The sequence below is a fragment of the Nelumbo nucifera genome, chromosome 2 (genome assembly GCF_055504915.1).
Source record: "Nelumbo nucifera cultivar China Antique chromosome 2, China Antique-T2T, whole genome shotgun sequence".
Classification (NCBI taxonomy): domain Eukaryota; kingdom Viridiplantae; phylum Streptophyta; class Magnoliopsida; order Proteales; family Nelumbonaceae; genus Nelumbo; species Nelumbo nucifera.
In genome coordinates, this window is record NC_142650.1 from 12,490,929 (window position 1) to 12,516,696 (window position 25,768).

General features: G+C 38.9%; 1 protein-coding gene across 8 annotated transcripts in view; it reads right to left on the reverse strand.

Annotated features, from left to right (window-relative positions):
- Positions 1–25,768, reverse strand: part of LOC104597236 (D-alanine-D-alanine ligase family) — a 129,749-nt gene that overhangs the window by 90,275 nt on the left and 13,706 nt on the right. For all 8 annotated transcript variants that reach the window (XR_016082475.1, XR_016082476.1, XR_016082477.1 and 5 more), the window contains exons 6-9: positions 23,915–23,977; positions 9,995–10,072; positions 9,807–9,899; positions 9,587–9,706 (exon numbers count right to left, since the gene is read on the reverse strand). Coding sequence is in view for 5 of the 8 variants with exons in the window: in XM_010258681.3 (XP_010256983.1) it covers positions 9,587–9,706; positions 9,807–9,899; positions 9,995–10,072; positions 23,915–23,977 (354 nt within the window). In the remaining 3 variants the exon portion in view is untranslated. The remainder of the gene's footprint in view (positions 1–9,586; positions 9,707–9,806; positions 9,900–9,994; positions 10,073–23,914; positions 23,978–25,768) is intronic.

The following is a 25,768-nucleotide window of genomic DNA, read 5'->3' on the forward strand; positions in this document are numbered from 1 at the left end:
TATCTCAAAAACTTGCTTGTGTTAACGTTTGTGTTAACGTTTTAACCATGCCTCTAAAAAGTAATAATAGGACTAATTTGGTAAGAGGTGGCCCATGCACAAAAGACATCTTAATAAAATTTAAGATGGCTCATAATGACTAAAATTCCCTCCTTTTTTTAGTACTACAAAGGCTCTATGTTAGGACTTAGGATCCTGCCTAACACATGGCTCTTAGAGGGAGCCAACCTCCTGAAAATAAGAGAGAGAGAGAGAGAAAGAGGGAGAGAGACTCATTCGTGGAATATTTGATGCTCTATTCATTCTTGCACTACTATTTATACTTTTACAAGGCATTAGTTAAAACTAGTTACAATCTCCTCTTTCTGTTACAGCCAATTGGACAAGTTGCACTCAGGTGTCACAAGTGGCTGAACTGTTAGTAGGCTGGCATGGCCTTTTCCTGCATACTTGCTATCAACCTCGATTATCCTTCCCCAGAGGTCCTAACAGTCCTTCCCTCCTTAAGAGAGACCTTCCCTAAAGGTCTAGAGTGGGAAAATGAGCCTGCAGATCCAGATAAGGCTCCCAAGTCATGTCCTCCACCAGAAGATTAGAGTAGACAACCAATGCTTCAGGAATAACCCTATGGCCTTTGCGCTCCCACTGGAAATCCTTATAAGACCATTTGAATATTTTCATTGAATCCTTGTAAAAGTGTAAGACCAGATTACAGAGTATGGATCCTTTAGCCAACAAATTACCAACTTGGAATCCCCTTCAATTAAGTGTCCACCAAAATTCATCTCTCTAGCAATCTGAGCTCCCAGCAAAACTGCTTGGAACTCCACATGAATAGAGTCTCCACTACTTACTGGGCCTGGATATCTGACCTTCAGCGTTCCTGAACATACCCCCTATTCCTGAAGGCCCTGGGTTGCCAAGGCTGCTGCCAATAAAGTTGAGCTTGATAAAGACTACATCAGGAGGGGCTTAAACTACCAAGGGCCTTACCTTATCCACAGAACTCCTCACTACAACTTCCCAATTCCCCAATTTCGCCTCCACATTTCATATCATTAAAATTCTGGCATTCCTCTCCTCCCAAATAGTCCACACCAAAGTATCCCTAGCACATATCCCTAAAACCCTACCCCTAATTTTAGGCCAAGTGAAAGTTGTAGAGTCAAAAAGGTTACCAGCTTGCATAGGTAAGTTGCACCTGCATCCAAATAGTAAAAATTGTGGAGAATATTGATGTATACTATTATCATAGTCACTATCGTATTGTATCCTTTTCTTTTATTCTTTTCCCTTTTCAGACCTATAAGGGCTTTCTTGTAATCCTTCATCCCTATAAGGGCTTTCTTGCAATTCTACATAATATAATATATAAAGGTTCCGCCTACAATGATCCTTCAAGAAAATTCTGAGACCCATAAACATAATGTTATTGTCAATGGTGAGAAATTGAACATCATTGGGATTTGGGAGTAATGCTTTGTGCGCCTTAAGCTTTCACTCTCATCTTCCTTTCCCCTTACCAAGACCCTCTTTGTTCCTAATCTTACTACTAACCTTATTTCAGTTGATCAGCTTGCTAATGAGGGTCACATTCTTACTTTTTCTTTTGATGGTTATTTGATTCAATACCAGTCCACTAGGAAGGTGAAAGAGAAGAGGCATAGGTTGGGCCACTTATTTGCATTGGAGTTTGAGAAATCTCAAAAAACAGAGTCATCGGCTTATCTTAGTTCTTCCTCATCTAGTCCTGTTTTGGGACAAAGAAATAATGTTTGAGATTTATGGCATAAATGTTTGGGTCACCCCAACTTTGAAAATTTTAAGTTTTTTATTTGACTTTGGCTTTATTAGAAATAAAATCCCTTCTTTTAATACATCTTGTGTTACTTGTTATTTGAGTAAAAGTTGTACTTTGCCCTTTCCTCACACAACTAAACACGCTACCTCTCCCTTTGGAATTATACATAGTGATGTATGGACTTCATCTATTATTTCACGCTTGGGAGACAAGTATTTTATATTGTTCATTGATGATTGTACCAGCTACACTTTGAATTACTCCCTTAGGCACATATCAAAACTTTTTCCAACATTTTGGTTGTTCCATACTATGCTTCGAGTTTAGTTTCAATCAAGTGTATGGTTCCTCTGCTCAAATTCAGGGGGAGAATATTGTGACGGAGATTTTCTGTCCTACTTGAAGAATCATGGAGTACAAGTTCAATGAAGCTGCCCAAACACTCCTCAGTAGAACAGTGTGGCAGACTGTAAGAATGGACATATTCTTAGTGTTGTGAGAACTCTTCTACAAGAGTTACAGGCTCCACCTCCTTTTTGGGTAAAGGCAACTACTACAATTGTGTTTTTGATCAACTGGTGTTCCTCCTTCTATTTTGGCTAATATGTCTCCTTATCAAAAATTGTTTGGTTATCCTCCGAATTTATCTAACCTTCATGTTTTCGGATGCTTATGTTTTGTGTATCTTCCTTATCATGAACGTCCTAAACATTCTGCTCAATCTATTATGTGTGCCTTTGTAGGGTATAGTCCTAACCACAAGGATTTCTTTGTTATGATCCTTTTGCTAATCGTAGCAGTATATCTCGTAATATTGTTTTCCATGAGCATACTTCATTCTTTGTTGGCATAGCCAAACTGCCTACAGTACACCATCTATTTCTGTTTTGTATGACTTTGATTCACAAGCCATACCTTCTTCAATTGATGTGAAGGATCTTCTTGCCCACAATCCCCCTTCCACCTGCCCCATACTTCTGTTTCAGATACCCACCTTGCTCCCTCTACTCCTTTGCATCGCTCTACTCATATATCTAGACCACCTAATCGCTATGGTTTTCCTTCAAACCCTAGCTCCTTTGTTGTCTTGTCCTCCACAGATATCCCTCACTCTTACCAAAAATCCATTTGTAGTTCATATTGGAAAGATGTCATGGATGTAGATATTCAAGCTTTGCATGAGAATGACACTTAGGGTCTTGTCCCTACACCCTTATATGCTTATATTATTCAGAGTAGATGGGTTTACACTATTAAGTTTAAGTCTAACGATCCACTACTTCCATATAAAGCATGTGTTGTGGCTCAGGGTTACACACAAGAGTATGGTATTGATTATGAGGAGATGTTTGCCTCAATCACTAAAATTACTACAATTCATGTTCTATTAGCCCTTTCTACTATACATTCTTGGTCTATCTGTCAGTTGGATGTGAAGAATGAATTCCTCCATGGCCAGCTAAAGGAGACAATGTATACGAAACCTCCTCCTAGATATTGTAGTGATCCTTCCCTTGTCTTCCGGTTGAAGAAGTCATTGTATGGGTTGAAACAGGCCCCTCAAGCATGGTTTGAGAAATTCTGTGATGTCATTGTTGATGTTGGATACAGTCAAAGTGCTTTCGATCGGTCTCTCTTTGTCCAAAAACGGCCTCAAGGTATCAAAATTCTCCTCTTATAGGTGGATGATATGTTGCTAACAGCGATGATGAAGAAGGAATTCAAGATCATAAGTTTCTTATTCATAGTACCTTTTAGATGAAGGATTTGGGTTCTCACCTATTTCTTAGGACTTGCAGTCCAAAGGAGTAATTGAGGATAATTTTATTTGCCAACACAAGTATGCATCTGATTTTTTCAAGTTCGTCAGTTTTACTGATAATAAGCAGGTTGATACTTTTTTTTTATTAGTGAAGTTAAGATTTCATTAATTCTGAAAATATAATCATTACAAGCATCCCTTAGAGAAGCACGAGATGATACCTCTCTATAAACAAAACAGAAAAATTACAAGTGAGCCCAAAACAAAGATTGTCTATTCACCCCTTGCTTGGCTAGAGTATCAGCTAACCCATTTGCCAATCTCCTCACCCATTGTATCCTCAAATTCATATTCTTGGTGATCCATAAAAACTTTTTAAGCTCATCCTTGTAGCACCATATAACAGACTCTAGATCACTTAACCAACCCACCACCAATTTTGAGTCCCCTTCAATCACCAAATTGGTTCTGTTTAGCTCATTAGCAATTTGTGCTTCTTGTAAGGCTGCAAGCAATTCTGCCTTAAGAGAGTCCCCAATCCCCAGTGGATTAGAAAACAAGGCTATTAATTTGCCTTCCATGTCTCTCACAACCCTTCCTATACTAACAGGTCTTGGATTCCCCTTGCTACTCCCATCAAAATTCAGTTTCACATAGTCTTGAGGTGGGAGTAGCCATGCAACATTTAGGCCCCGTTTGGTTCACATGAATAGAGGTCTGGAATTGGAATCGGAATCATTCCAATTCCAACTGTTTGGTTGGGCGGAATCGGAATCCCATTCCCATTCCTGTTGGAATGGCATACCCCCATTTGAGGGAATGGCCATTCCCTGCCCCTCTCTTGGGAATGAAATCCTATTCCTGCTGATTCCAATTCTTATTCCCATTCCTGTCTGAACCAAACAAACTATGGGAATGGACCATTCCAATTCCGATTCCAAAGGATTTTGATTCCAATGCCAATTCCGATTCCAATGCCAATTCCGATTCCAGCTGCTAACCAAACAGGCCCTTACCCTTTCCTTTCTAGAAGAGCTTCTTGCAACACCTTCCCAGTTTCACCGTAAGTTTTCAGGATAAATTTGAGAAAACAGGTTCAAAGATTTGATCCAATGGATCACTCTAAACATCACATACTCCCTTATTTCTCCCTTGCTTCTTTCCTTCTCAGAGAAAATTCTCGCATTCCTCTCTTCCCAAATGGTCCAAACCAAGGCTGCTCTAACAACACACCTCCACATTATTCTTCCCCTCTTTTTTGGTCAAGTAAATGTAGAAGGATCAAACAGAAAGTTAGCTTCCGCTGGTAAGGACCACCTGCATCCAAACAAAGGAAAAAAACCAATTCCATATATCTGCAGAAAAACAACAAGAAACCAGCAAGTGAGAGAAACTCTCGTTATCAAATCTGCACAAAACACACCAGTATAAAGAGAGATATAAATTGGGTCTCCTCTTTTGTAGCATTTCCAAAGTATAAATTTTCCCATGAATTACTTCCCAACAAAAAGCTCTTATTTTAGGGGGAATGAGTTTGCACCAAAACTCTTTCAAGGGAGACAAAGGAGAGGGCGAAGAATTACAAAGAGACTTGAAGAAGGAAGCACAAGAAAACAGACCCTTAGGGTGAGGGGCCCAAACATGCTTGTCTGACTTATCAGGATCAAAACACACACTTTGAAGTATTTGAATTCGTTTTTGTACAAGGAAACTGAGTATAGGGATGGGAAGAGATCCTTCAGAGGATGAGACCCAATCCAGAAATCCTCCAAAAATTTAATAGTATCCCCTGAACAAGAAACATACATGACAAACTGGTAACAGAGGAGCTAGGGTCGTCTCAAGACTGGGAGATTGTATGACAGGTTCAGGTGCAGTAACCTTTTCTCCTAAGGGGAGCTGTTGGTCAGTAATTTGAGGGACTATAATGCTTATGTAGTCAGAGGGGCTTCCTTGTTCTCCTTCCTCCCTACTGATTCTGTAAAGTTGTCCAACTCAGAAGGTTCCTTACTTCCTAATGCTACGCCCTATCAACAACTTGTGGGGTCTCTCATCTATCTTACTATTACTCGTCCTGACCTCTCTCATGCAACTCTAGTCATTAGTCAGTCTGTCTCTACTCTCTACTCTCTACTCCTTGTAAACCCCATTTGACTATCCATCGGATTGTTCAATTTGTTTGTGGTACATTATCAAAGGGACTATTCTTCTCTCAGTCCCCTCCTATCCAATTAAGGGCCTATGCTGATGTTAATTGAGCAGGTTGCCCCGACACCAAGCGTTCCACTACAGGGTGGTGTGTCTTTATGGATGATTCCTTCATCTCATAGAAATGCAAGAAACAACAAACGGTCTCTAAGTCATCTAAAAAAGCCGAATATAGGGCACTATCATCTATGTGTAGTGAGATTGTTTGGCTTCAATCACTTTCTGAAGATATTGGTGTTCCTCTCTCTACATTTATTCCTCTATATGCTAACAACACCAGTGCTATAAAGATTGCCTCTAATCCTTTCCTGAGAGGACTAAGCATATTGAGGTGGATTGCCACTTTATTAGATACTTGTTCCTTGCTAGTTCTATTTCACTTCCTCATGTCGCCTCAGATATGCAGATTGCTACATTTTCACTAAGGCCATGACAAGATCTAGACATCTATTTCTTGTAAGAAAACTGATGTTAATGACTTCGCATTAGTTTGAGGGGGAGTGTGAAGAGTCCTCTTGATGTATTGTACTATCATGGTCCCTCTTGTATTTTATATACTCTTTTATTTCTTTGTTTTCCTTCTCTTTAGCCCCGTAAGGGCTTTTTTGTAATTGAACATATATTTATGTATATAAAGGGCTCTTTGGGGGTGGGGGTCAATTCATTCTCCTGACACCCCTGATTTGATTGTTTGCTCTCTTGTTCGAACCACTAAGTTGACAAAAAAAAGCACTTTAACCAAAATTTTGTAAATGTTAGTCACCAAACTAATGGGTCTAAAGTTATATGACTGAATAGGATCCCCCTTTTAGGTATCAAGACTAAGAAAGTAGCATTGATACCCGGGCTAATAAAATGTTCTTTGGAAAACTCCTTAAAAACTACCCAAAGGATAGATTTAATAATTTCATAACAACCTTGGTATAGTGCCATTGTAAAACCATTTGGTCCTGCGAGTTTAGATCTATCCATTGAGAGCATAACCCTCCTAATTTCTTCTGCCTCAAAGTCCCTCTCTAATGATCTTGCCACATCATCCTCCAACTTTGGCCAATCCAACCCTTCCGCAATAACCCTATTACCTTCTTGTCTTCAATAAATTGCCTTAAAGTGATCCACAAAACACTTCGCAATCTCCTCTTGATCAATCAAAATTTTTCCATTCACTTCCAATTTCACCATGAAATTCTTTCTTCTACCATTTGCTATCACATGGAAGAACTTGGTATTATCATCCCCCTCATCAATCCATTTATGCCTTGACTTTTGCCTTCAACAAATTTCTTTAGTGTATTTTCTCTAGCTCCTTCAGATTCCATCTCATCCTCCTATCATCTTCACTTAATCAACCCTAATTATCCTTTTCATCCAGTTGCTCAATTTGGGATGTCACCTCTCAATTTTCTCCTCCAAATCTTCCAAAATGCTCTTTATTCCACTCCTTGATTCTCCCCTTCAACCTTTGAATTTCCCTATGAAACCTTACTCCTTTCCAATGTACACCTCCCAATTCTTATCTCCATTCCCCCACCTTATGGATAAAATCCAAATGGGTGAGCCACATATTTTCAAATCGAAATGAGGTAGGGCCACTTAGAAAATCCTATGTTCCAATTCTAATTAGCCAATGATCTAAAGTAACCCTTGGTAAATCCATAGCTACTAGCCCTCCCTACTGTTCTTCCACTCAATGTCGAATAAGAACCTATCCAATTTTGAACATGCAGGGGAGGCCTGTAAATTGGACCACGTGAACAAGGACTGTTGTAGTGGAATCTCTTTTAACTCACTAATATCAATAACTCATCGAACTTCCTCATGCTGGTCGAGATTTGTTGGTTGGGATTATTTTTTTTGCTCAAGAATCTAATCACATTAAAGTCACCCCCTACACACCAAGGACCTTCCCATAAACCCCTAATGTCAAAATTCTCCTCCCACAACTCCCCTCTATCTCTATAATTACATGGGTCATAGACATTGGACAAATCCCAAGTAAATTCGTCCCCCACATTCTTAAACTTCACTGAAAGAGAAACAACCAATTAGTTCTTCCAAGGATTTCACCCCTTCAATCCTCCACATTGTGATTAGTCCTCCAAAGGCTCCCCAAGAAGGTACTACAATCCAACTTATATCTCTAGAGCTCCAAACACTTCTTGCCCACCTTCTGTCAAAATCAGCCAGCTTAGTTTCCTGCAAAAGCACTATATCTGGCCTCTCTCTTTACAATGTTTTCATAAATCTATTTATAGGAAATAAAATTCTAACTTAAGACCCAAAAGAAATCCTAACTACAACAAAATTTCTAAAACCTAGATCCTATCATTAACTGATACTCTTATCAGTAAAATGGTCATAATTGCTTAAATCATGGCAGGTTCACATGATCTTGGTCTCATTGGATAGCCAACTGAAAAAACAACTAACGATACAATTCATGAAAATCAAATGGTTTTTGACTCTGGGAAATTAGCATAAAAAAGTGAAACTGAAGACATCCAAAAGTACCAAAAACGAAAATAACACCTACTCTAAACAACACACTAAGATTTTTGACATTATTTGTCTTCTATCAGTAAGATTGGTAACAAAAATTTCTGACTAATTCCTTTTGTGCAAGGGTTTCGGATCAATAAAACAAAGGCATAACTAACTAACAAAAATTGCTGACTATTCAGACATGTATTGCATTCAGACATCCCATGGTTCTTGATGGACACTTCAACATAACATTTCATCTACTTGCTGATTTTATCATAAATGAATAGCAAAAATACACAAAGAATGCCATTTTTCTAAAAACCATTATAGGTACAGACATAATGACAAAGTTCCAAACCTTTTTTCTAGGTATATGTGGTTAGAATTTGAAAATATATAGACTATTTTAATTGTTCATACTTTTCCATAGATGTATCCATTATCCATGTTTTTTCTTCTTGCCGACTCAGACTCCTAGATATGCATAAGAGTCTGATTCCATGCCCATGCCCCATGCAAAACTGGTTTTAAATTTGGGACCTGATTCTCCAAACAATGAGAAAAACTCGCCAACACAACTTAAAAACAGGTTGAACCAGTCAAGTTTTGGGTTAAGACTGACCCAAGTTACAAGGTTTTGGATACACAACTAGAATTGATTTACCATATTATCAATCAGGGATTAAAGGAATCAATTATCATATTCAAACTGCTGAAAAGTTTTTTTTATATATTTTATTTTTTAGATCAAGGGTATTGCCAAGAGTTGGTGTTTATGGATTTTCTCTTTGTATTGCATCTAGTTCCTCTTGTGTAGTTATTCCTTGCACATTTAAACTAATCCAGTTACTAGCTGAGGAAATCCAGTTAACAATTGTAACAAACAAAATGATGCATTTGCTCTTTCCATTGGATAAAGTGAACCTAATGACATGTATTGTCTCCATGTTACAAGCAATTAATTTGTACTATTCAGCACAAGCTGCAGCAACAAGAATGACCATGATCACATAATTTCTTTATTTATTGCCCATCTTTTCCAATTCAGCTATGCCATTCGGACCTGATTTTAGACTTTTTTTCTTTTTGATTGGTAACAACTTTCATTGAATATTTAAAAGAAGTAGATATATACAACACAACAATGCAGAAGTAAATGATTGGTAACAGAGCTTATTGTGAAATTCAATGCTTCCCATACCGAGAGAAGTACAAAGAACAATAATTTAACCCCGAATGATCCATTTCAACACTAAATATTAGCGATAAATGAAAATAGTTTGACATTGCAATGAAATGAAATCAAAGCAGAAAACTTGAAATATTTGCACCTCTGTTGGGAGGAGAACCACGGGATGGCAATCAACACCAAAACCAACATCAAGGACAATGGCAGTAAATTCACTTCCACCTTCAAGAAAAACTTCAACAAGAACTTTATGATCAATCCCCTGCCGAATACACAGCAAATCAGTATTACAAACATGTCTTTTCTTCATTGGTTATTGCTTTCTGGAACACCCAGTTGAATATCAAAAGACTCAAGAATACCTCTAAAATAATATCATTTGCTTTCTTAAGGGCATCATCAACACCATAAGCAACAGTGACACCAATGCTTGACCCTGCCCTTGCTGGTTTTACCTGCCATTGTAACAGGAAGATCTTACAGATGTTTAACAGGCTTAACTAACTAATGATTCATTGGTTCCAACATGGACCAGAAGAATTCAAATTACCACAACTTTCCCTGAGCAACAGTCCAATTGATTGCTTTCAAACCAGTTTGACAATTCAGATTTATTCAGACAACTTCCCTGAATACATTTTGAAAGAGCATTAGTGGATTAGCTTAAGTATTCAGAAGACCTAAATGAATAAATGACAGTTAGATACCGCAAACCATACATGATTAAGACATTAAAATCGTGTATATTTCATCATCATCATCAAAACCCTACACCATCCATTTGACACTGGATTCATGGATCCTGATCATCAATTCAAGTTCTCTAAAGCCATATTAGGCCCTAGAATGAGCATGAAGCATCAGACCAGGACCTGTGGAAAATAATCATGTAAAATCCTTTCATCTGGGATAGGTTCCAAGAATCCACGGCAAAAACTCAAATGGAACAAATATCATCAAAGAACTCCATGAATCTCAACAAAAACTAGAGCATGGGCAATAATACAATTTCTCAAAAAGAAGAAATAGAAGCATAGGAGGAATATACATGATAGGTCAAACTGATGAAGAAAACCAGCTATTCTACTGCAACTTGACATTGGGAAAGAATGTGTTAGACCTTCATCTAGAAACAGAGATAACAACACTGCAAGTTTAAGAGGTAAATTTTGGGTGTAATTAGATCACTGGAGAAAAGCTCAGCCTTTAAACATCAAAAAGAAAAGAAATTTTAGAGAAAAAGAAAAAGAAAAAACAGAAAGTGGTAGTGGATAACACTAAAGTAATAGAAGATTGAGCATGCTTAATATAGGTTATTATCAGTGAGGTGTGGTTAGGGCCTATGGGCCATTGCTTGGAGTGATGGTAAAACCTTGAGCTGACAACCATGAGAACAGGTTCACATTTGAGAGAAGCCACTTCATGCAAAAGATGCTGGAGGCTAGGTCTGTATCCAATGAATTCCTCTCATGGTCCTGGATAGCTGGGACCAGCATTCTGAATGACCTTTTCTTATTGATGAGGTGCCACTGATGACATGAATAGTGTTTTAAAGTACAAGGTGCAAGAAAGCACAAGGGACTTTTTGCACCTAAGGCAGAAGGTGCAAGGCAAGGCACAAAATTTTTAAAAACTTCAAAAATTTCAACATGATATTAAAAATAATATTAATTCAGAAAAAATACAAACTTGATTTAAAAAAAAAAAAAAAACTTAATGTTTTAAAAATCCTATTGACTCAAATGTATAAACGTAACATAACATATAAAACATAATCAAATTGAAAATGTATAAAAAAATCAAACATAACAGTAGAAGTTGCCGATAATTGATTCTGATATATGCTTTGTGAAGAAAAGTAGTAGAAGCTGAAAAGTTTCAGCAAGAGAAAAGAAAGAGAAGAAGAAAAGAGAGTGGGATGTTGCCAGAATTTGAATAAATCTGGCTGCCAACCCCTCTTGATTTATATACTTAAATAAAAGAATGAAAGATTACAAAGATACCCTTAGTAGGGCGGCTACTTTAAGTAGCTGAACAGTCATAACTTAAAATTAACATAAACTAATGGGCCTAAGGCCCAATAGCTTCCTAACTGAATAACATAAAAAAAAATAAAACAAAGCTGGGCCCAATAACATAAAATCGGCCCAAACTCAATAATAACATATAAAAAATATTCAAGCATGTGAAACTTTCAATCTGTTTATTTCTCTCCCAACTGCATTACTTCAGGTAGTAAATGTGCAGTTAGACATCTTGTTTCCTAATTCTAAAGATCAGCCCCCCGCCTCCAACCAAGCCCCTTGAGGCACACCTAAACAAGTTAACGCAAGGGCCCAAAATTTTTGCCCTGTATATATAGAGATATTTTGTGATTTTAAGATTAAGAATCAAATGTTATTTGATGAAGAATGTCTTGTATAAGATGAGAAAACACTGACTAAAATGGGGGCTCTCTCCGAGGCAGTCCTACATATGATTTATTTTCTTCACTTTGTAGGGAACTGCAATAAACCAAGTAATTTGACAATGCTGAGGCAATTTCCTCCTCCCACATATGCTTCATTTCTCTTTTGTGGGGAACTCCAATCAGCCAAGTCATTTCACAAGGCTGTAGGCAGTTTTCTTCTCCTACTTATGATTTATTTTCTTCATTTTGTAGAGGACTGCAATCGGCCAAGTCATTTGGCAAGCTGTATGCAGTTTTCTCCTACATAAACTTTACTTTTCACTTAGTATGGGAACTGCAATCAGCTAAGTCATTTGACAAGGCTACAGGCTGTTAGTGTTCAGCCAAACTGAGAAGCGAGAGAAAAAGAGAGAGAGGAGAAGAAGAAGAAGAAGAAGAAGAAGAAAGGAGAAAAATGTCGAACTGAAAAGACAAAGAGTCTAACCCAGTCGACCATATATTTAAACCTGGTAAATAAGTGTACAAGGACAGAAATGCCCTTGTCTAGACAGAAGGCATATAACTCATACATTACTGATATGGAAAAGACTGAAATACCCCTGTTTAGTCAACTCAAACACTCCCCCTCAAGCTGGAGAATATATATCATATAATCCCAGCTTGTTACATATGTAGCTCGCTCTTCCTGAACTCAACCCTTTTGTGAACAGATCTACCCATTGATCACCTATTCTCACATGCTCTGCCCTTATCACACCATTGATGACATTTTCCCTTACAAAGTGACAATCTACCTCTATGTGTTTAGTTCTCTCATGGAAAACCGGGTTGGATGAGATGTGAATTGCAGCCTGATTGTCACAGTATAGCTTCATGGGTTTGCTTATTGAGAACCCGATTTCCTGCAATAATTCTTCAACCACACTAATTCACATGCAGTGTGAGCCATGGCCCTGTGTTCTGCTTCTGCACTACTCCTTGCTACCACATTCTGCTTCTTGCTCTTCCAAGTCACAAGATTTCCTCCAAGAAAGGTGCAATAACCTGTAGTGGATCTTCTATCTGATACAGATCCAGCCGGTCTGCGTCGGTGTATCCAACTATTTCAAGATTACCTCTTGGATTGTACAATAACCCACGACCTGGAGCCCCCTTCAAATACCGCACAACCTAAGAACTGCACCCCAGTGAGGTACTCGAGGACTCTGCATAAAATGGCTTACCACACTGATAGCAAATGAGATATCAGGCCTAGTGATAGTTAGATAATTCAGTTTTCCCACTAGCCTTCAATACCTTCCAGGGTTATCGAACAATTCACCTGTGTCACTTCCCAACTTCACATTTAGTTCCATGGGAGTTTCAGCTAGTTTAGCACCTAGCAACCATGTTTCTTCCAACAAGTCAAGTACATATTTCCACTGACAAAGGTTTATGCATTGCTTTAATCTAGCAACTTCTATACCTACGAAATACTTCAACTTCCCAAGATCTTTTGTCTGAAAGTGATCCTGTAGGAAAGTCTTCAATCTATCAATCCCAACTCTATCACTGCTAGTTAACACTATCTCAGCCACATAAACTACCAGCAAGATCTTCCCGGCCACAGAGTCATCTAAATATTGAATGATCAACTTGACATTGTCTCATTCCAAACTCTTTCACCACCTCACTAAATTTGCCAAACCAAGCACGGGGAGACTATTTTGAGCCCATAAATCGCCTTCTTGAGCTTACACACCTTACCATCCTCTCCCTGAGCAACAAACCCTGGTGGTTGCTCCATGTACACCTCCTCTAGAAGATCCCCATGGAAAAAGGCATTTTTAATATCAAGCTGAAATAGAGGCCAATCATGCATGACAGCTAAGGAAATCAACACACGTACGGAGCCAATCTTTGCAACTGGAGAAAAGGTTTTGACATAGTCTACACCATAAAGTTGAGAGTACCCTTTTGCAACTAAACGGGCTTTCAGGCATTCCACTCTCCACTTGGGGGAAGAGTGGTAAGTTCCCATGTATGATTGTGATGAAGAGCAGAGAGTTCCTCTTCCATAGCTTTTCACCACCCTGGCGATGTAAGAGCCTCCTGAACATCTTTAGGTATGGATACAGAGGACAACAAGGTAATAAACTAGCGATAGGAAGCAGAAAGGTGAGATACAGAAATATAATTGGATATGGGGTGTAGCGTGCAGCTACGTTTACCTTTCCGCAATGCAATAGGAAGGTCAAGATCAGAAGCCAATTCAGTTGTGGAAGGTGTTGGATCTGCCGCCAGAGTAGAAGGTGGTGGAAGCGCTGGTCTCTGTCGATGAGTATACACTTGACGAATTGGTGGTCTTTCAGTATGCTCCTGCAATGGAAACGGGGGAGACTCAGGCACAAGGGGAACCACCGGAATGGAATTATCAACCGGAAGAGGAAGAGGAACCTCCGTAGGCAAAGGATGGATATCAGAACCAGAGAAGTATGACACTGATTCAAAAAATGTAACATCAGGGCAAACAAAGGATTTTCGAGTAATAGGATTGTAACATTTATACCCTTTCTAGGTCCTAGATTGGCCAATGAAGATACATTTAATGGAGTGAGCATCTACCTTGTCTAAACCAGGACCAAGATTTTGAACAAAGCACACACACCCAAAGATCCTGGGAGTCAAGGGGTATGGAGACAAAGTAGGAAACAAGGTAAAGAATAGAGAACAACGACCATCAAGAATAAACGTGGGCATGTGATTAATGAGAAAACAAGCAGTAAGGACTGCATCACCCCAGAATCGCTTAGGAACATTCATATGATGAAGAAGAGACCGAGCTGTTTCAAGTAAATGTCAGTTCTTTCTCTCAACCACCCCATTTTGCTGAGGAATGTGGGCACAAGATGTCTGATGAATTATACCATGTTGTTCCAAGTATTGCTAAAAGGAAGAAAGAAAATACTCTCTATCATTGTCAGAATGAAGAATTTTAAGTGAAACACCAAATTGGGTATGCATTTCAACATGAAATTTTTGGAAAATGGAAAATAATTCACTTCTTTCTTTCATTAAATAAAGCCATGTCATTCTTGAACAGTTATCAACAAAGATAACAAAATATTTGTAACCATTGTAGGACTCAATTCTAATTGGACCCCAAACATCTGAATGAACTAAATCAAAAGGACTCAACATACGACTATCAACTCTAGGACTGAAGGAAACCCGGTGGTGTTTCCCATACTGACACGACTCACACTGCAAAGACGACAGACGAATAAATGACGGAACAAGAAGCTTGAGAGCTTTAAGAAATGGATGGCCGAGTCTACAGTGCCACTAAAGAGGAGTCAAGGAGGTTTGAATTGCAACTGTAGAGCCTCCATCGTCAAGATAATACAATCTGCCAACTTCATGCCCTCCACCAATCTTCTTCCCCTTCGTTAGATCCTGAAAAACACAAGAGGAAGGGTAAAATGTGATAGAACAATTGAGGGATTTGGTTAGTTTATTAACAAACATAAGATTAAAAGGAAACTTGGGAATGTATAAGATAGAAGACAAAGATAGAGATGCAGTAGTAACATTACCAACACCGTAGATGGGGGAAGTAGACCCATTGGCAAGGGTAACATTATTTGATGTAGAGGTTGGAGAAAGGGAGGAAAACACACATGGGAGTCCCGGTCATGTGATCAAAGGCTCTTGAGTCAATTATCATCCAGGGTGAAGGTCTGGATGCTAGGCAAGCTATACCTGAATGAGTAAGGGTGGCGGTGTTCTAATGTGAAGTGGCCGAAGAAATCTCTCATACTCCTCTCTGGGAATACTCATCATCTCCTTCTAGAAGTAGTTGTGACTGTAGAAGATGCTAGACCAACTGGTTGAGTATCATAGACTTCACTACCACCAACAGTTGCATGATTAGCCCATGTGAATGGTGGGCCATATAAATCATAACAAAAGTTAGATGTGTGTCCTTCTCTCCCACAGTGTGTGCACTTCCTTGTTGTGCTCCCCCTTCCTCTGCCACGGCCTCCCCCTGAATCACGAACTCCTCCACTAGTACAACCGCCCATAGGATTACCACGGCCCCCCTTAATTATACGGCCACCTCCTCTTTGTCCATAAGAACCACCTCGAGTAGTAACCAATGCTGATCTGTCGGAAGTTATGTTACTCTCTACGGGGCTAAGAGATATCCTACGGAGACAGGCAAACACTTCTTCTAGAGTAAGGAGAGCAGATCCTCCTAATATCTGTACTCTGGCAGGTTCATACTCCGCTTTCAGTCCCACCAAGAACTGTGTAACATCTAGTTGTTCCCTTTGTTGTTGCTGAATTTTAACGTCCGGTGTTAAGGAATGAGAGACGTTAAGTTCATTTCAAAGATTTTTCATACTAGCACAATATTCTTCAAGAGTCTGATTTCTCTGCTGCAAACTGAAGTATTCTTGATAAAGCCGATAAACACTTATAGTGTTGTCTTGTCCAAAATAGAGTTTCTTGGCATGTTCCCATATATCCTTTGTTGTATCTAAAAACATGCAGTTAACACTGATTTTAGGCTCCATACTACTCCACAACCACATCATGATCTGAGGATCCTCTTGCTCCCAATCACTAAAACCCGGGGATTCAGTACTCCGTTTCTCCTCTCGTACATGTTTCACTTTCTTCTTAGCCTTCAAAAACACTTCCACCGATTTGGCCCACGGAACATAGTTTTCACCGTTGAGTTTGATGGATGTCATCTGGGCACTTAAAAAATCAGAGGAGATCATCACACTCGATTTTTAGTCTCCACTCGAATCACCCACCGACGCCATCTCAATCTACGAAATTGGTTCTGCCCGTCACACACACAAAAGAGAAGTTTCAGCCACTACACTACTGTTCTTCAACTTCCACACCAGCAAACTTATAGTCACCACGAGCTTGCCCTAGCATGCATTCGGCCACTTTGAACACCACAAATCTACGAATAGGCAGATTTAAAAACACAGAATCCCTCTTGAAACTGCTCATTAGAGGGTTCAGACCACAACTACTGCACCTACTCAACCACCACAGCTACCACGCATAGTGACAGCAGTCCACACACAAAAAAAAAAATCTTGTTCACTCGAACTTCTGCAGTCGTCTACTGTCACCAGAAGTTAACCCACCGAAACCCTAGATGTTGCTGCAGAAACCTGGGTTTCTTCACAGTCCTCTAACCCAGAATCAAATTTAAATCTATGTTTCACAGCCCATTGGATATCAAATCAAATTTGTATGTCCCAGATTCTTATAGGATTGAATTCAGATATTACCCTTTTCCAAATTAGATCCTACCCATTTGCAACTCTAAGGGCCACAAATGAGGTGAATTTAACAAGTGTAATTGGGCTTTTAAATCAGCTCACATGGATTTTGTTATTGGATCCTTAGGGTGGTCCCTTTATATTTAGATAGAGAAAGAGAGCTAAAAGCTTCTAAATGGGCCCAACTTAGGTGTGATCATGGGCCAGGCCAGGCCAGGCCCAAATCAAGCTTAGCACCTATGGTAAGGGACAGCCCAGGCGTGGTCCCAGTCCAGCCACAACCTGGGTCTGAAATATAAGCCTGAGGCCAGGCCAGATCATGCCAGGCTTTTGGACCTATAAGTTTCAATATATTATATTAACAGTACGTAATATTTTATACTATATGACATAACATAATATAAAATGATATGTATAATTCATATTATCTGTATCACATTATAATATTTATATATATTATATTATATAATATAATATAACAGCAATATATATATAACATATGCATATATTGTGAGCAAAGCCTAAAGTATTGGGCCCAGGTCTGATGTGGGCTAATGGCCAGGCCAGGCCTGGAGATAAAACCTACCTAGGCCCAAACTGGGAAATTTGTGGGTCAGGCCAAGCCAGGCAAGAAATGATCACCCCTAGTCCAATTAACTGGTCCATCTTTTTACTTAAAAGACCAGAATCATGTGGGCTATTAATTTGGACCATTTACTTCTAAAAAGTTCAGATACAATTGCATGTATCTAAATATGATGACCCCACCTCAAAAGGGATCTGATCATCAAGATTTCATGATTAAGAGCTGAAGCAAAGACAGAAATATGTGGAGGTGGTGGGTGATTCAAAAATGGTAATCTTCTTTTTGATGGCAGAAGATATCCAAGAGTATGGATTACAGATAAAGCATAAGAGAGATTGAAATTATTGCGAAGGAGTTGAGAGCCACTTTCAGATGGGTTAAGAGAACTGCAAATGAGATGGCTAATTCATTGGCTAGGGAACAGCTTTTCTGGGCAGAATTGTAATTGGGATTAATCTAATTGTAAAGGGTAGCAGGGTAAAATAAGCACCAGCTATGAATTGCACTTTTTAGTCTAATTTAATGAAATTCCTGTCTGTTAATAAAAAAAAGATTTCATGATCAGCAAAACACCAATGTGTAGACTAATAGAGGAGCAGGAACAACATTAATAAAGAAAAATCATGTCACATAGCAAACAAATTAAAATGAGAACACATTAGGTGGATGATGGATTTCTGAACAGCTACAAGGAGGGAAAAAAGAAAACTGAAAGCAACCAAAGAGAAAAGAAAAAGTGGGAAAGGAAGGAAACAGACACTGCAATCTGTCATTTATCTGAATCTATAACAGGAAGACAAGCTGGGCCAAAACTATCTTAACATATAGTACCGTTTGATTAAGATGGAATGTGGGTGGAATGTGCCAATGGAGATCAAGATGCTGTTTGATTCATCAACTTTTGCTTGGCCAAAAGAAAGGGGAAGATTAATGTGGAGATGCATTAGAGCAGCAGTGGTTTGGACCTTGTTGGAAGAAAGAAATGCTAGAATCTTCCAAAAGAATGGGAGAAGCAAACAACAAATTTCATTGGAGAAGGAAAAACTGTGGGCTAAGATAATTTGTAGTATTCATGGGCTTGCAAAGAATGGTTGGGACTCTAGGATTCTGGCTATGTCTACAAGAGCATCACCTTGGAAATCAATCCAAGCTATTTTGCCTCTATTTTCTCCTTGGATCAGGTATGACTTGCACTCAAGTAAGCTCATTAAGTTTTGGGAACATGTTTGGGTTGGGGAGTCTCCTTTGAAAGACCAATTTCCGGCCCTTTTTGCAATCTCCACCTTCAAAAATGAACCAATTGCCACATTCCTTGTTCCCTCAAATTCAAATTCTGGGTTTGGTTGGAATTTGGGTTTGAGAAGAGCACTTAGGGATATAGAGTTGGATAGTATCTCAACTATCTTGTCCATTCTTGATGGGGTTTTCTTGGAGCCTACAAAAACAGATAGTAGGATTTGGACTTTGTCTCCTTCCAGATCCTTTACTTGTGCCTCCTTCTTTAAATCCCTAATACAACCGGAAATTCCTATTTGGCTTGTCATTCCCTGTCAAGGAAGTGTGGTGTCAACCTATACCTTCGAGGGTTGGGAGTTTCTATTGGGAAGCTTTCCTAGAAAGAGTTAACACAGGTGATTTACTTCAAAGAAAAAGACCCAATAGCTGTTTATCTCCACACTGGTGTGTTCTTTGCAAAGTTGCTGGTGACTCTGGTTACCACTTACTAATATCCTGTGTTTTGGCAAAAAAAAAATTGGGAATGGTTTGCTTCTTTGTTTGAGTGTAGGTGGATCTCCCCAAGAAATGTGCAAAGCTTGTTTTCCTCTTCTTCTCTTGACTGCCCAACAAAAAGATCAAGAATCATGTGGAGATGTGCGAGAGTTGTTGTTTGTTGGACAATATGGGAAGAAAGAAATTCAAGGATATTTTCAAAAGAGGAGAGAGGTTTGGAAACTATGCTAGAAGTGATTCATATAAGAGTAATACACTGGCTGAAAGCAATGGATGAGTTCACAGATTTTTCAACAGATGATATGTTAACAAAATGGAAAGAAATTGCTAGGTCAGTCTCAATTAAGAAAACCTCGAATCTCACATGGAACCCTCCACCTCCTGGTTTTATCAAACTGAATTTTGATGGCAGTAGCATGGGGAATCCAGGGCCTTCGAGTATTGGGGGGTGTTAAGAGATGAGAAAGGTAATGTAATAGCTATGTTCTCTAGCCCAATTGGAGTGGGAGACTCTTTGAGGGCTGAGGTGTTAGCAGCTTTAGAAGGGATACAAAGGGCTAAAGATCTAAATGTCAAGAAATTGATTATAGAGGGAGATTTTGTGGTCATAGTGGTCTGGCTAAAAGAAGACACTTCTAAGATGTGGAGCTACAGTAATGAAAAGAGAAAGTTCAAATGGCTGATCAAGAATATAGAAGTTCAGTGTTCTTGGGTAAAGAGAAATGCAAACACCTTTGCTAATGGATTAGCTAGGCAAGGGGTTAATAGGGTTTCTGGGTTTTGGGCTCAGTTGTAATTGTTGTTTTTATTAGTTTGGGTGCATTCCCAACTTCTAGGGAGTTAAGATACCTTAGCTCCTCTTCTTTGTAAGTTTACTACTATTTAATGAAATCTATTGTTATTGATCCAAAAAAAAAGAGAGAAGCAAACAACCAATTATAGATTATGTAATGGCTAGAGTTATACATTGGCTACTAACTTTGGATTTGTTTAGATAGTACTCCTTTGATGATATTTGGAGTCAGTGGCTTCAAGCTCAATGCAGAAGGTTAAAACAAGGTTGGTTCGTACCTCCATTTGAAGGTTTTTTGAAACTAAATTTTGATGGAAGCAGTTAAGGTAACCCAGGTCCTGCAATTAGAGGCCATAAAAGATAAGGAAGGAAATTTAGTAGCACTCTATTCAGGACCAGTGGGGAATGGAGACTCGTTGAAAGCTGAACTGTATGCAGTCTTACAAAGTGTTCAGATAGCAAAAGAGATGAATTTGGAGAACTTGGTGATAGAAGGGGACTCCAAGGTGGTGGTGGGTTGGCTAAATAATTTGGATTCAGTGATATGGTGCTATAGAGGTGAAATGAAGAAATTAAAATGGCTAACACAACATATGAATCTAGTTATACAATGGGTGGGGAGGAAAGCTAATACTTTGGCTGATTCTTTAGCTAAGCAAGGGGTAATGAGGGATCAGTTGTTTTATTAATAAAAGGAGATGGTAGAGGATACAACAGGAAGGGGGTAAAATCCCTTACCCCACCCTAAAAGTAAACATCAAATTACAACACAGCCCAAAAGAAACTAGCTCTTCCCACCCCTTGTTTAGCTAAAGAGTCTACGAAAGCATTGGCACTCCTCTTGGACCACTAAAACTGAATTTGCATGTCTTGAGTGAGCTGGTTAATTTTCTTTTTCTTCATTCGAGAACTTCGACAAATTAACATCTTCCTTCTGCAGCCAATTAATAGACAATCCAGAATCGCCCTCCACCAGCAATTTCCTAATATTCAGCTGTTTGGCTGTTTTTATTCCTTCTAAAACTGCTAAAATTTCAGCTCTCAAAGAATCCCCCCAACCTATAGGGCCTGGAAACGTGGCCGTAATTCGACCTTCTTTGTCCCTAAACACTCCACCTATACCTGAAGGGCCTGGGTTTCCTTCGCTACTACCATCAAAATTCAATTTAGTGAACCCCAAAGTTGGAGGAGTCCAAGTTGGAACAGGGGAATTAATCAACCGAAAAGACCAGGCTACTTATTTCCAATTTCTAATGACATCTCCTGCTGAAAATCCTTCAAATAGCTTCATAGACTTGACCCAATGAACCACCCTAACATAGATTAAATCAATGATGGCTTCTTTGTTCTTTTATTTTTCCTGGAAAGTTCGTTGATTTCTTTCTTCCCACACTATCCAGCATACAACTGCTCTTACACATCTCCACAAGATCTTACCTCTCTTTTTTAAACCCCTCACTGGAGCAGAGTTAAACAAGCTTTGCACACTTGGGGGAGTGGGCCACCTGCAACTAAAAAAGAGAGAAAAAACCAAAACCAGATTTCTGATACAAAAGGACAGGAAACTAATAAGTGATAACAGCTCTCACCATTCTTATTACATAAGATGCACCAATGCGGGGATAAACACCAACTCGAGCTTTTCTTTTGAAGTAAGTCACAAGTATTACACTTTCCTAGGATAGTTTCCCAGCAAAAAACACCTACTCTGGGAGGAATTGGTCAACCGGGAAAGGAAAATCAAGGGCCGATTGGGAATGGGTTAATTCCTTGAAAAAAGAAGAACAAGAAAAGATACCCGAGGGAGTAGGAGCCCAATTCCTACTGTCCAATATAGAGGGGTCAACAACTACCTCATCCAAAATCTTGAGCAAATTAGAAATGGAATCCAATTCAGAGTCTCTAAGAACCCTTCGAAAGCCCGGGTTCCAATCAGGGGCAGAATTAGAAAAGGTTAGGAAGGTAGCAACAAGCTCATTTTTAAACCTTGAGAGAGAAAACAAAGAAGGGAACTGCTCTTTCAAATGTGTGTCACCCACCCAAATATGTTCCCAAAACCTCACAGAATTACTAGAGCAAAGGTCATACCTGATAAAAGGAATGAAGGATGGAAGAATAGCATGAATAGACTTCCAGGGAGAACATCTTGTGGCCCTAGATGAAACACCTGTGTCCCAGCCATCTGCCACTTGCCAATGAATACTTAGGATTATTTTAGCACACAGATTATCCCTTTCCTTTGTCAGTCTCCATAACCATTTCCCAAACAAAGCTTCATTCTTCTTCTGCAAGTTACCCAAGCCAAGACCACCATCATTTATAGCTCTAGTGACCAGTCAAGAAAACCTGGGGTGAGCCGACCCCTCCAAGGATTGGAGCTTTTTGTTGGGAAGCCTTCTTGGAACGATGCAACACTTGTGACCTACTCCAAAGGAAAAGGCCTAATTGGTGCTTGTCCCCAAGTTGGTGCACCCTCTGCAAGGTTAATGGTGAAAGCTGCTACCACTTACTAATTTCTTGCCCTTTTGCTTCTAATATATGGAACTTGTCTCTTTATTTGGTTGCAAGTGGATCCCCCCGCCAAATATACAAAGCTTGTTTGCTACTTCTTTCCTTAGATGGCCAAAGAAAATGAGTAGGATTATGTGGAGGTGTGTGAGGGCTGCCATTTGCTGGACTTTATGGGAAAAAATGAACTCAAGGACCTTTTCTGATAAGGAAAGGAATAAAGAAAGTACCATTGAGGTAATAGTGGTTAGGGCGGAGCATTGGATGAAGTCCTTGGACCTGTTTGCTGATGTCTCTACAGATATGCTGCTGAATGGCTGGTTCGAAGTGGCAAACTCTGCTCCTTTTCCATCAGTTGCCTGTCCTCTATGGTCTCCACCAGCTCCAGGGTTTATAAAATTAAATTTTGATGGCAGCGGTAAGGGCAATCCAGGGCCCTCTGGTGCTAGTGGTGTATTCAGAGATGAGAATGGAAGGTGATTGCATTGTATTCAGGCCCCATTGGGAGTGGTGACTCTCTCAGAGCTGAGGCATGTGCTTTAATGGAAGGACCAAGGAAGATGAAGGAGCTAAATATCCAGAGGCTAATTGTTGAAGGAGACTCAAAGCTGGTTCTAAGTTGGTTACAGAAGTACAGTGGACTTTGGAAGTTTGCAAATGAGAGAAGGGAGGCTAAGTGGCTAACTAGGGGGTTGGAGGTTCAGTTTCAGTGGGTGAAGAGGACAGCAAATGCCTTTGCAGATACTTTGGCAAAACAGGGGTGGGAAGGGAACAGATGTTTGGGACTTATAGTAATTGTTATTTTTGTTCTTTTTGGGAGAACTAAGCCTTTTTATTCTTCCCGAAATGCTGCAATTATCTTTATCCTTAATAAATTGATGTTTTTGTTACTGATCAAAAAAAAATGAGGGCTCAGTTGTTTTGGGCACACATAAATTTCTTGCTGTTTTCTCTTTAGGAGTGAGGCTTCACCTCGTGCCTCCCTATGGGATGCTTGTAACAGTTGCTTATCCTTTTTTATATCAATGAAATTTTAATGAACTTTTATTTATCAAAAAAAACATGTTAATTAATGAAATGTTATACAAGAGATGCCAAATTGAGATAATTGTTTAATTGTTATCAAATACTGATATATGTTTAAGACCCACCTGCACAAGAAAACTAGGTATGGTAACAAATCCTTGTCTGTTGAGCTCCAGGGAGGCATCATACTGCCAGTTATTCAAAAATAAGAAGGCATCAGATAACAAAAAGGAAGCCAAACTATATTTATGACAATGAAACATATATAGAAACTTCCAAATACTGAGAAGCATCAGATGTGTTCCACAATTGGTACACAGATAAAAAGGTTAGGAACTCAAACGTAAATATCTGACAATAGAAAAATTGACAACTCAGGGTGGAACCTGGGGCTTGGATTATGAAACTACTCTACTAGTTGTGCTGTTCTAAAAAATAATAAAAATCCAGAAATACTAGACATCATTTTCCCATAAGATCAGCATTTCTCAAATTTTCTTCTGTTTGAGTTTTTTCTATTTTTTATTTTGTAATATTTTAGTGTAAACTATTATGTTACCTTATAAAACAAAATCACCAACCCCAGACTATGCAAGCTTAAGATGAAAAGGGCAGCCTAGTGCACAAGGCTCCTGCCAACGCAAGGTTTAGGGAGGGACTATGTACACAACCTTACCCATACACATACAAAGAGGTTGTTTCCAAGATTTGAACCCTGGTCACCTATGTCGCAATGGAGCAATCCAACCGTTGCGCCAAAGCCCACCCACTACTATGCAAGCCTAAAATAAGAAGAGGAAATCAATAAAAAGGTGACTAAAGATCCAAGACACATGCATATTCCCAAGTTACATACTAATCTTTTATCTGGGAATAGCTTGACAAAAACTTTGAATTGCACTGTGATGTTTCTTTCTAACCATTGTGTTTTTCAGGATCTAGAGTCAGGGAGGATGATTGGGAGTGATCGTGAGGTGCATGGAATCTACCTTCAGGATGCACTCCCCAGCTATCAAAGTCACCATGTAAGCAGCACTAGTAATGGGTTAGAGTTTGTGAGTTAGGGCATTTGTCTTTTGATTCTCTTAGTGTTTTGTTTCCAAAATTGTTGAATCGATTAGGTGTTTTGTCTAGTACTTGAAAGTTGTGAACTTGCTAAACATTGTAAACATTCTTTTGCTTCAAGTAATAAAATGAGTTTTTCTACTTTTGGCATTGTTCATACTAATGTTTGGAAAGTGTTTTAAGTGTAAGGCAAGACACATGCCTTTCCGAAGCAAGGCGTACAAATGCAAAAAAAAAAATTGTTAAATTTTCAACAAATGCCAAAAAAAATCAAAAATGCAAAAATATTATAAATATTAAACATAAGATTAATTAAAAATACAAACTAAAATTTTAAAATAAATGTTTTAAAAAAACCTATTATCTCAAATTAAAATACATAAACATAACATGTAATACATATTTAAAATGAAAGTTTAAAAATAAAACCAAGCATAACATATAAAACATATTCAAGCACTTAGAACTCTCAATCTCTTTATATTTTTTCCCAATTGAATTACTTCAAATAGCTAATGAGATGTTAAACATTATGCATTTCTAATTCTACGAGCCACCTTCCGGCCAACACAAAAAGTCCATATTGTCTTAAATCTTAATCCCTATAAAAATATCTTTTATTAGGATGAATGAATGAGCAACATTAGCAAATAGGGGATTTTCAAAGCGCACTTGGGTTGAAGCGCAAGGTGCACCAAGCGCACACCTAGGCACACTAGGTGTTGTGCTTGGGACCTAGGCGAGGCACATACCCTAAAATGTGCCTCGCTTGTTCACCTAAGCATGCCTTTTAAATCATTGTGTTTGGGGTCCCTACTTTGTTCCCTCTATGGGTGGTTATCGATATTTCCTTTTGTTTGTGGATGGTCATACTTAGTTCTCCTGGATTTAATTGATGCTTGTTCACCTAGGCA